The sequence below is a fragment of the Dunckerocampus dactyliophorus genome, chromosome 18 (assembly GCF_027744805.1).
Source record: "Dunckerocampus dactyliophorus isolate RoL2022-P2 chromosome 18, RoL_Ddac_1.1, whole genome shotgun sequence".
NCBI classification, from domain to species: Eukaryota; Metazoa; Chordata; class Actinopteri; order Syngnathiformes; family Syngnathidae; genus Dunckerocampus; species Dunckerocampus dactyliophorus.
In genome coordinates this window covers 13,393,725-13,406,550 of record NC_072836.1, presented here as the reverse complement: position 1 = coordinate 13,406,550, position 12,826 = coordinate 13,393,725, and the positions used below count along the sequence as shown (strand labels likewise).

General features: G+C 39.2%; 1 protein-coding gene across 1 annotated transcript; it reads right to left on the bottom strand.

Moving 5' to 3' along the window:
- Positions 1 to 1,768: 1,768 nt before the first annotated feature.
- Positions 1,769 to 11,776, bottom strand: bcl2l12 (BCL2 like 12). The gene is made up of 8 exons (XM_054759608.1): positions 11,700 to 11,776; positions 10,999 to 11,170; positions 9,564 to 9,774; positions 8,407 to 8,653; positions 8,012 to 8,113; positions 6,164 to 6,240; positions 4,863 to 5,126; positions 1,769 to 2,660 (listed from the first exon to the last, which is right to left on the bottom strand). The coding sequence occupies exons 2-8, from the start codon at positions 11,166 to 11,168 to the stop codon at positions 2,619 to 2,621; spliced, it is 1,113 nt and encodes a 370-aa protein (XP_054615583.1). The 5' UTR covers positions 11,169 to 11,170; positions 11,700 to 11,776; the 3' UTR covers positions 1,769 to 2,618.
- Between the last annotated feature and the right edge of the window lie 1,050 nt (positions 11,777 to 12,826).

Sequence of the window (12,826 nt, the reverse complement as noted above, 5' to 3'; positions counted from 1 at the left end):
TTCTTGTGGCTAACAGAAATTAAATGTGTGCATTTTGTTAGTTGCTGTGGTGGAATCCAGGTTAATATTATAATGCTTTTATTTTGAAGTTTACTATGCCCTAAACAGGAAGTCACTGTGTGCACCTTTTAATGCTGCGTAACTTGACAGCAGTTATGTCGCTGTTGTGGTTTCACCCTGCAGTGATAATGATGCCGCTAACAATGCTATAAACACTTACGATACTATTACTATACGATACGATACTTACGAGCTGTTTTTCATTAAAATGATATCTTTGGGTCCCATTTTATGTCGACAAAAGCAGGTTTACTTATAAGACGAACACGATGGATAGGATTCGATAGGTTGACAGACGGTTTGTACGACTTAAACAGCAGGGAACTCAATGTAAGATAGGAATGCTGTCTGCAGGTATGGAAATATTTGTTGTTTAATGGTTGTCTCCTTGGCGTCCCCTAACGTCGAGTGGAATTATCCACTTCAGGGGTGCACGCACTTTTTAAGCCTGCGAGGTACTTTTAAAATGGCCAAGTCCCAAAGATCTACCTCCTACTATAAATATAGAAAAAACGAGCACCTATTTATGTACGTTATACATGTACATCAGGGGTGCACGCGCTATTTCAGCATGCAAGTTACAAGTCAAAATGATTTACCTCTTTCTATAAAACATATAATATATATAAAATCTAACCGGTAAACTCTGAAATACTATTGCAAATATTAATGATTAATAGTTCACATTCACATTTTCAAAGTCTACAGGTTGCTATCATTATATGGCAGGAGAAGCGGTATAGAAAATGGATAGATGGATGGCAATAAACATAAATACACATAATTCCTCAATATTTGTGTAAATATTACCCGAGTACTGGTAGTATGTCAAAATAGCTACGTAACGTTCATTAGGGGACACAGTTCATGTATTACATCCGGTTAGCATTTGCTATATACAATAATTTAAAAATGATTATGCAAAAGACAATGCAGCCGAAGTCAAGGCAACATATTAAAAAGGTTTCAGCAATGAGCACATTTTCCATTTCATCATGAAATAATAGTTTAAGAAGCGGACGTGTAAAAAAACAATGATTTCTGTAGTGGAGTTCATGACGCTAAGCGAAGCCATGAAACAATACACCTTTTTTCCACATAATTCGCCGCTACAAGTGAACAGGTAATTTTTACAAATAGATATAGGAATTTGACCGCCGAGTAAGTTTATCCGTAAACAGAATAATAATTAAAGTTGCATCTCTGTGTGTAGTTTGAGACGTGATGTTCACCATTGCCGCGGGGGGGGGGAAGCGAATCAGGAGGGGAGCTTAATGACAGCCGACTGATGTCATGTGACATCTATGAAGTGACGTTTATGTGACCCAAACTACCTTCGCGATCGACATCTCTCCCCAAAGATCGCCTCATTCCACAGAAAACTTGGCCACTAACGAGCTGTTTTGCCACCAGGAACATGAATGCACCTTACTGTGACCACCTCCAGGTCATACACCCACTACAAGTAGGGAGACTCCACACCGAAAAGGGTGAAAGTTGCCTTGATTCAGCCTCTGCAGATTACCATGACCTCGACGGCTGAAGATTGACCGTCCAATCAAAAAATGAAGACGCAACTTTTGTTGGTTTTCTTTTTGCTGCCACTTTTCGTGCCCATGTTCTTGGAGATGATTGTTTCTTCAGGCTGTAAATAGTGTACCTGTATATGTCACAGTGATGCTTTCTCTCTTGCCACCTTCTGCTGTGCAACATTTTAATTATAAATACAAATGAAATAAAACCAAAATATCCATAGAAAAACATTCCATTTGTAGTGGCAAAGCACCACCATCAAATACCGAAAGCTTCTTTTCCTATAAGAAAGACACAGATTGGCATTCAAAATGATTTGACCCCATGTTGTAAGTCTTATTTCCCTGCAAAGCTTCTAAACTTGTAATAGGCATATAAAACAAACCTTTCTATATTTTAAAAATAAACACGGGTTGAATAATTTTGAGTGCCACTACGCACACTGTACACATTCAATATCGCGTTACATGTTATTATCTCGGGACATTTTAAAAACTAACTGTAAACCACAAAAAAATAAAATAAAATAATTGACATACAATTCTAAAATAACTTCATTGTGTTAAAACTGCAGTGCTGTACAGTAACTAATACTGTGACAATTCAACACCTGCTTTAAAAACATTTTGCGTAGAAACTGGCGAGACAAAATACTGTATTCAACTTTCATCTCGAGGCGGCCCCACAGTTGATGGCATTACACCACTTTTAGCATTTTGCACTTAGCAAAGATGTGTTCAACTGTGAAAATCCAGGCTTCATTGACCATCTTCACTTTGTCTCGTTCACACTGGATAGCATTCAGTCCAGCATGGACTGTTAAGAATTGAGATACAGTATGAATTCACAGTAAAAGCAGCCGATGGATCTGATGCCACCTAAGCCTCCTGGAGCTGTCTTGCGTCGTAATGATGAAGACTGCCCATCCGCATATCCAGCCATCATTCGTCACTCAGAAACCGTCAATCGTCAGGTGTAAAAAATGTAAAAAAAAAAAAAAAAATTTCTAACCCCTCTGGGAGAATTCAGTCATACTCCACGGGATCCTTCATTTCTGCCACAGTTTCCTAAAAGGGTGGGAAAAAAAACATAAATGTTAGCGGCGGTGGTAACCAGCCAATGTTTGTTTTCATTTTATAGTTTTGTTATTTTATCACATTGGTCTTTTCGTCATAAAATTCGTTCAAACTCTATACCATGTCCAAAGTGCGGCCCGGGGGCCATTTGTGCGATTTTATCGGCCCGCAGCACAGTCTAAAAATGGAATTTAATGAGAAAACTACAACAACAACAAAAAAACACCAGCAGCAAAAATGGGAAAGTCAAAGTATTAATTTAAGAGAAGAGTTGTAATCTAGCAAGGAAAAAAAGCCATCGTTTCACAAGAATAAAGTCATAGTATGAGGATGTTGTTATTTGTGGAAGCTTACGTTGGGGGAAAATGTTTAATTTTAGGAGAAGAAAATATACAAGAAGAAAGTTGAGATATTTTGAAAAAAAAAAACCCAAATGAACAGCACAAATGGAAAACAGCAGAAATTTTACCAGTACAGTCAAAATATTTTACCAGTACAGTCAAAATATTAAGAGAAAAAATAGTTTTCTAATGAGAAAAAAGTTGCAATTTTATGAGAATAAACTTGTAAAATGAGGAAAAATATCATTTTAATAACAATGTTGAAATAAAGAAAAAACACATTATTTTTTAAAGATATAAAGTTATAATTACAAGAAGAAAATTTACAAGAGGAAAGCTGAAATGAAATAGTTGAAAACAGCTGTAATTTTACAGTAATAAAGTAAAAATATTAAGAAAAAAAGTCATAATCGAATGAGGAACAAAAGTTGCAAATTCACAAGAATAAACTTGTATTATTACGGGAAAAAAATCATTTTTAGTAGCATTTCACCTATATTAAAAAAAGCTGAAATGCATTTTTTTCTTGAGCTACATATAGCTCCTTAGCATATTGCTGTGTTGATTTATAAAATATCAAAGTGGCCCTTGCATCCTTTCATTTTTCAGAATGTGGCCCTCGGTGGAAAAGTTTGGACATCCCTGCTCTATACAGTCGTCCATCGCTACATCACGGTCCGAAATTCGATTCCTTACTCTATCGTGGTTTTTAAAAAATGTATTAATTCATAAATGATCGCTGTTTCATGGTTAGTGCCTATTAGTAAAAAAAAACCTGATGTTTAAGCAAATTGTACTGATTCTTCACCTAAATTCAAGCATATAAATGGCTAAATGAACTAAAATATAAACACAAGGCACATGAAGCATTGTAATTGTGAATGTAGTATTCTACATTGGCCATTAGGTGTCAGTAATTGTTTGGTGAGATTAACACCAGCTCACCAGAACAGGCATTCATTGCAGGTTTTAATGATCTCACAACAGGCACAATAATAATAACATAATAATCATAATAATAACAGGGCTACTGTTGGGGCCATAACCCACAACAAGATAAAACTCATCACTGAACCTCCAATGTTATTTCCTGTCATCCACACATTCCTGTCCCCCCATCCACTATGGTCCCCTAGGGAACACATTTACTGTGACACACACAAGCGGGAGTTTTATGTCTTATTATGTCTACTCTATTGGGTAACACGGGTCTAAATCTGCACGGTGGCCTAGTGGTTAGCATGTTGGCCACACAGTTGGGAGATCTGTGTTCGAATCTCCGTTTGGCATCTCTGTGTGGAGTTTTCCATGTGGCTCTAAATTGTCTTTAGGTGTGAATGGTTGTTTTTCTATATGTGCCCTGCGATTGGGTGTACCCCGCCTCTCTCCTGAAGTCGGCTGGGATAGGCTCCAGCATACCCGCTACCCTAGTGAGGCATAGAAGATGGAAGGAGTCTAAAGCTATTTAAAGTCGCCATTACAATACTCTGAAGAGACAATAGCCACCAAACAACAAGGAACTGCTAATGTTATCTTATTTATGTCTAATGTGTCTTGTTTTCTCTGATTATCTCTACTATATATTGGGTAATACAAATATAAAGGTGTTATTTCATGACTAGAGGGCTCTCATAACGTTAAAAAAACATATTCACAAGATCGTAAACAGGTTTTCGATGCCATAACTAAGAAAGTATTCCATTTATTAATACTGAATCCTACTTCTTGAAATTCACTTATGGGGGTCGTGTCTGGAACCAGTTAACCCCGATAAACGAGGGACGACTGTATATGTGTATGTAAACTTCTGACCAGACATGTATGCCTCATACGAAAGACATAACAAACTCACCCATCCTCCGTGGCGCTTCACCCAGGGGGCAAAGGTTTCCATGTAGCACTCTGCGTGCGCTTGCATGCGCTGAGTACCGGTAGCTGTCACGATACGCCTTGACACCTCCATGGTGACAGCCATGCGCCGCAAAGTTGGGCTGGCTGTTGGAAGGAGGGCTGGGGCTTGTAATACCTGAGTGCTGCTAACTGTGTCCAGAAGCCTAGCAAAGGATGCATACGACAGACGAGACAAACTGGTGCGCAGAAAGGGGTCCAATTGGATCTGGAAAAAGTTTGATTGATTAGCAGAGTATCAATTCCAATTTAAAAGCAAGTTGACAATGATCAAACAAAGGTAAGGTAGCGGAAGGAGCGACACATATGAGCTACAGTATAATCATGGGATGATTGACAGGAGTTGACAGTAGTAATGGTGGAATACCAAACCATCACTGCAGCAATGTTAATAAATAGTGCCAAAGAAGTCAGGCCAAATGAGGCACGATTCCCAGCCTTATATATTTTTCTCATTATTTTGTGTAAGGTGGCGGCTGTCTTGCAAGAGGAGCGATATGAATTAAATGACACGTCTTTATAACAAATGTGGTGAAGGATGAGCAAGCGTGCTTTGGTTTTTTCCACTTTTGGACTACTTTGAGTCTTTGTATTTTGTTTATATCATGAAATGTGTCAGTTATCAATAACCTGCAGGGAGCTAACATTGCATGCGTGTGCATGGACCCTTGACAGGCCCTCGGCTACCTCTTCCAAAGACGGAGAAGGGAGCCGTCTGTGGGAGTGGATCCGCATGCTCACACCAGCCAAACATGCTAGACTTTAGCTGTGATTGGACTAGTGCAGGGGTGTCCTGGGGGTATTTTTTTAACGTTTTTATTGGTCTGCAGCACATTCTAAAAGTACAATTACTAAAAGACACAAAAGCAAAAAGGTGCAATGTAAGGAGAACAAGTTGAAATGTTTTTTTAAATCCTTTTTTTAGCCTTTATGTAACATTATGCGTATATTCTACTGGAGGATTACAGACGATAGGTACGTTTTCATCCATCCATCCATTTTCTATGCCTAAATCTACCTAAAAAAAAAAGGTACATCAGGTCATTTGTAAGAAGATGACACGTTAAAAGTATGTACACATTTAAAAAAATATCAAAAAGTTGTATTAAAGGACAAGTGTACAAAAAGACATGACATGGAGATTTTACTGTTGCACAAAAGCCTCCCAAAGAGCCTATCCCAGCTTAGGTAAGGTTTATTGTTCCTGAGATGAAAATGTTTACCTTTGAATGAATATTTACCTACCTTATTGTTTATGGAATCTGCTTCGACAGACAGCACTTGAACCAGCTGCTGCACCACCAGCTCTTTGTCACACACATCTAAACGAAAAATGGGAACAACCTGAGGTTTAGTAAAGTCGTGTACAATTTAAATTGCTCACAAATAGTTTGATGATTAATTTTTTTTATATATATATGTATATTTATATATATATGTAGACACATTAGGGGTGCCACAAGATCTCTCAAAATTAAAACATGACAAGATTTTTCCTTCAGAAAAAAAATGTCTCATGGGCACTAGGCCTGGGACGAAAACAAATGAATGAATTAATCACACAATAAATTAAAATGAACTCGCTAATTTTGCAGGCCTCAATATATTGCCAAACAGGCAGGAAGCAAGTTCACTCTGTGCATTGATTTCAGCACCTTGGGCCGTTTGTTTCCATAGGACAACAGCATGAACGGAGTGAGCCCTTTTATCAGTCATACAGTCTTTTCGTCTCGGTGGGTGGAGGCAGGGTCGCCAGCATACACACAGAGTGCAGAAGAGTGTAACGTGGTAGAAATTAAATTAGCGGATTGCAAAAGTATTAAGATTGATAGCATATTAAATAGTTTTAAACCAACTAAATATGATAAAGGATTCAAAAGGTGGATAAGGGAACTCTTATTTAAAGAAGATGAAGGTGAACCCCTCCTGGGAAGCGACTGGTATGATACGAATCATACTGAAATCGTATAAAGAGGCCGGAACTAGAATTATTTCTGAAGTATATAGAACACTGGCAGCTAATACGCACTCTACTGAGAATATAATAGGGAAATGGGAAATAAAATAATCAAAATTGCAAAGGTTAAGCATGTTGAAGACGCATTATACATCCACCAGTTCGCATATCAGTCCGAATATCATACGTTTGTTCGTTACACTAAGGGTTGAGGGTGAGAAGTTACAGAGATCAATGCCTTGTTGGAGGGGATGTGGATCTGTGGATGCAGATCCTCCGTAAATCTTTTGGAAATGTGATAAGATATCGCAATTTTGGAAAATGATGGCATGTACTGTGTAGTAAAGGAAGTACTGGGATATCCGATCCTTTTGTCTTGCATGATTATATATTTGGGAAATCTAAATGCAGGGAATGTAGAGGGGAAGGACAGATATCTGGTAAAGATTCTGTTGGTAGCAGGGAAAAAGGCTACTACAAATGTGGAAGGGAGGATGCCCCTACGCAGGAACAGTGGACTGCGATAGTAGAGGAAATTGACGTGACGGAAAGGCTGACAAATATGTCACCTACGGCTACCTATGTCAGCCTATGGCTACAGGAGACCCAGTTCAAGGACAAATGGACTACATGGACAATGGTTACATCCAAACATATCATGAACAACAGACTTGTAATCAATCTCCCATGTTGGCACTTTGTTAGTTTCCTTTGTTTTGTATTAAAAAATGTCAATAAAAATTTAAGTGACCAAAAAATTAGCGGATTGCAATATATTGTCTTATTTATTTATTTATAATTTTTCATTGTACTTTTCTTAAAAATCTAGTCTCGTTCTCGTAGACCCAATCTGATGTCTTGCCTCGTCTTCTGAACTGAGCGTCTCATGACCTGGTATTTTTAAATTTGCAATATTTGTGCTGCTGGGGGAGAGGCAAAGTGTGAATGCCATGGTGAGGGTTGTCAGGAAAGTTTCCCTTAGACAGCAGTTTTGAATGGTGTAGTGTAACGTAATCCTAGCTTGACAAACAGGTTTCCAAGATGCATTCTTTGGAAATCAGTAGCTTTGGAGTGAGCTGGTCATTTCCTCGTTGTGCGCTACTTGCTTTTATGCATACGAGGATACGTGTTTTTACCCGAGGAAGGGGGAGTGGGACTTGTCCTCTTTGTGCTGGTAGACCTTTGGGCGATCTTTTCCAGCTTCTGTGCAACTTCATTGTAGAACTCTGGAGGGTGATCTACGACAAAAGAGGGATTGTGCTTGTTAGTCCATTATCAGTGTCTGATTGACAGCAACTGGACAGATGATTCTGTTGTGTCAATACAAAGCTTACAGAAACCAAAATACCAATACACTCACTAACAGAGAAAAAAAACATTTCAAATATTAAAACAATAAACATTTGTACTCAAGGTTCATAGATACACTATTATAGCAACATGAACATTATGACAGCTCTAACTAATTATTTTGTTGTCGTTTGCAAAGCTGGTTCGGGTAGTTATTATTTAATGTAATGGAAAAGCTTACGGGGAGAAACGAGTTCTGGTAGTGGCTCAGCTGTTTTGCCAAGTTCTAGTAAGGAAGGCCTCTGAGGCTTGGATCCTTGCGCCTCTTTCTCCTTCTCTTTCTCCTTCTCTTTGTCTTTGTCCTTCTCTAACTTTAACTTGAAAAACTTGGAAATCTTTTTCTTGAGCTTCTTTTTGTTCAGCCTCTTGTTCTGTTTCTTCTCAGTGTCGTCATCTTCCGATGTAGAGGAAGGAGATAAGGCGTCTTCCTGTGGGACAAGGTTGGTCTGGTCACCATTTAAGATACGGTAGAAGGATGCTGATGCAAGGTTGACATGACAAAATACAAATCCAGTGGAACCCCGCACATTCGTAATTCAACATTCAAGGCCCTGCAAATTTGCATTTTTTGTAAAAAATAAATTCTTGGAAAATAGGCTGTGTTTTGCTGCAGAAAACATATCTCATTCACAATAAGTCGGTAATCATTTATAAATACTTGATAATACAGCGTTGAGATTTGGCGCTTTGTTTGGCCGTCCTTAAACGCACCATAGCTGTCTGCTATGTGAAGAGCAAAAGTGTGTTTGGCTACAGACACACTTGCTTCTTCAGTCAAAACCTGCGAGGTAAACACACGTTAATATACGATCATAAGTCGCAACTGGAATTACAACAGGCACGCAATGCGTATTATGTAGATGCTTCTTGGAAAAACGCCTCCTCTAGTCTGCTAGCCCTAGCGCTAACCTGACGTCCAGGCTAAAGGCTACACCGTGGCTCTGAATCTGTTCATTGATCTCCTACATTATCATTCATTAGTGGTGAGTACCTATATATTTTAGTGTGTGAGGCATGTTTAGGGCTTAAACCTGGACTGTGTGACTAGTAAACAATGGCAATTGAAAAGAGAAGGGGAGAATTTTGGAGCTGAAGCTAATCTAATCGTCATGCCCTGCAGAACAAAATTTGTTACTTTGTGTTCTGCGCTTTTATTTTACTTAATTTACTTACTTCTTGCCGGATGTGCTACCGCTACTGCTACTGCTGCTACAGTTAGCTTCAGTAATCAGTGCTCAGTAGCAGTGCTAACTGCTTATCATAATACAGCTACATCAACAATAAGTTCTCAATGATAACACTAATGAAGATTTGATTGATTGATAGTCACTTCCTTACTTCGGACAGCTCTTTGACATGTGGTGGTTTAAGCTTGCCGTCCTTTTCCAAAGAACCTTTCCCATCCTTGGCAGAAGAGCGTGCAGTATTACGTCGGGGAAGCTGCTTTATTAAGCCTTTAAATCCAGTCTTCTTCTCATCTGCGGAACTCTGACCTTCAGCCTCCGAATCCAACCCATCTTTTAATTTGGGTTCTGGTTTGACAGCAGCACTGGAAATGAAAAAAAAAAAAAACATATGAAAAGTGGTGAATAGCACATATGTCACAAGAAAAAAGGCATCTCTTGCATGGCGGGTACACAACTTCAAATCTTGAAGAGCACATGCCTATCCAATGCATATTGTATAATAGTCCTGAAACAGACAAACTGTATTGTATTTTATTTTGTTTCTGCAGTGATGCAATGACAAATGAGCCATGGTCCCTGGATGGCCCCCGAGCCGCACTTTGGCCACCCCTACCTTTGTGGCTCTTCATCGGGGGCGGGCTTGTGGTGTCGGCACTATGGGACAACTACAACTTGTTGGCTCAGTGTCATGGGTGAGCGATGGTGGTTGAGGCGAATGAGACTGGTCACTTCGTTACAATAGTCAGCCCTAGCGAACCGCAGCTCTAAGGTTTTTTGGAGGTGCACGTCTATGGAGGAATATTTGTGCCTTCATTTTGACGTAGCAAAGGCAAATTTTGATCCATATTAAGGTGCAATAACTACTTTTGTGTGCTTGGGCACACCGCCTCACTCATTACTCTCTCTCTTTTTCTTGTTGCTAAACGCTTGTCGCAAAGCGAGGCAAGCCAGGGTGCATGCGCTGGTACCTCCGGCCAGGTTTTGGGAACTGGGCTCCTGGCTGGAGCTTGTGATATTCTTGCGATCGACCGGCAAAGTCACAAAGATTGACCAGTAGCTCGCGATCGACAGGTTGGTGACCCCTGGTCTAGAGTACTGTAATAACCCCCAAACACGGTATATGAGACACGTAAAGTTTGAAATAACAGAACACGCCAAAATATGTCATGTACAGTCATGGAAAAAAATTAGACCACCCTTGTTTCTTCAGTTTCTTTAGACTCAAGGTACCTTTGTTTGGACAAATATAACAATGACAACAAAAATAGCTCACAAAAGTTACATTTTTTGGCAGTACAATGCTATAGCTGTTCATGTAAGAACTTAAGTGATTTTGGTTACTACCAAGAAAACCATGGAACTTGATAGATATCAGCTCGTAAGTTAAACTCTTATGAGCTGTATTTGTTATCATCAATATGTTTGTCCAAACAAATGTACCTTTAGTTGTACCGGGCATTAAAATGGATCAATAAACTGAAGAAACAAGGGTCTAATTATTTTTCCCCATGACGGTAGTCCACTCTGTGGAAAAAACAGCATTTTGTTACCGAAAGTCCACATTTAGTACCAAACCACCAAATCACCTGTACTTGTTGTGATCCTTGTAGGCTCCTCCGATCCTGCCAGGCCTCTCTACAAACGGGATAGAAAGTGTTCGATGGAGGAAAGCTTGGAGGACCAGACGACTCTCAACTTTGACCTCAAGCAGAGAGATGGCAGAGACGGAGGAAGATCGACTCAAAGACTCTGACATCACTAAAGTGAAGAAAATGGTGGGTGATAAAATGTGCTTTGGGTGTTGCCTGAGATAAAGCCAACTTGTCACAAAACAATGCCTTTTAAAATGCGTTTTACCAAACTCTCGCATTCCCCTTGTAGGACAAGTTAATGACAATGTAATGCACAAAAATCACATATAAGTGAGGAAAGGTCCCTTTTGCGAGCTCTCGCGAGAGAAACATTCAGTTCTCGTAAAACTCTTCTTTAACGCCGGCGAAAAGATAAACTGAACTTAACCACCTGGAAATTGTATATTGAGTACACTTTTAAATACAATTAGCATGACAACACACACGATTGTATTTTGTATGTTATTGTTTCGAGATAATGTTGCGTCGAGCTGAACTTGAAACGAAAGCGACGGACAGAACCAGGTGAAACGTTGAAACTTTAAAAGTCGCCCCCGATCTCAGAAACTGCCTCGATAACCATTAAGGGGTTGAGCACTTACAAACTTAGGGATAAAATGTCATTTATTATCATTTAAATGATCATTTGTTCTTACCTTGAGAGTCGGTATCTTCTCTTCGGGCAGAGATTTGCGCCTTCTCCGCGTAGTTGTGTGCAGCCGGGGTGGGCGGATCGATTCCAACTGCAATACCAAGGGTAGTATCAGTATCGGTTCGATACTAGGTGAAATTGTATCGATATCTAGTTTCACGAATATCGGTGTTTACGTCATTGATAGTGATACATTTATATATTAGGCTTACAAACTCATGGAATAAGTTCATGGATAAGCAGGGCAAAAAGGCAAACAAATCTGTTTTGTAATAGTACTTTTTTTTGCTTTGTTGTTAGTTTGCACTATTCAAGCGAATGCATGTAATAAAATGATATAATTGCATTACTATATTTCCTTGATATTGTTACATTGTTTCATACTGTTGTATTGATGTATAGTTAAATTTAAATGCGTTTTTTGCCCAAAATCTTTGTCCTGTGTTTGGAAAAACACAGTAAATATTGGCAAAACTGGGCGTGTATTCACCTGGTATCGGATCGATACCAAAATTTGCAGTATCGCTTACCCCGCCACAAAGTGCTTGGCAACAGGGAGGGCGGGGCCTGGACTGATGTTGTGATGGCATGCACGATAGTTTTTTTAATTCTCAAAATGACGGCTCTATTTTGGGGATTTGTTTGCTTAGCATAACATACATGTTTTTGGAACCCTTCAAACTAAAGTTGTTTTTACATCTTTTTTATGTTTACTACTTATATTACCGATACAACCGCATAGCGTTGAAGTGTTACCATGGGGGTTTGCCTGAACAGTTGATGTAGTTTGCAGTATCCGCCGCTTCATGTCGCTCTTGCTTACTTGTTAGCGGTTTATGAGTCTCCGGGTCTCAGAACATTTTGTTGACCAGGAAAGAATGAGACTATTTTGGTTTAATTCGGAGTATGTCGGAGGACATTAAAAATAAAACTACACTAAAACTTTAGTAGGTCAAAAACAGCACAATTGATAATATGCAGTGGTGCAACCGTGTTGTTTTACTGCCGTGTTTTATTTTGAAGGACTAACTTTCCCGGCCACATGATGTGTTAGTCGATTTTTTTTAATGTGAGTAATGTAAATTATCATAACAGGAGGGCACCGGGAAACATGGGCAAAATATGGTAGTT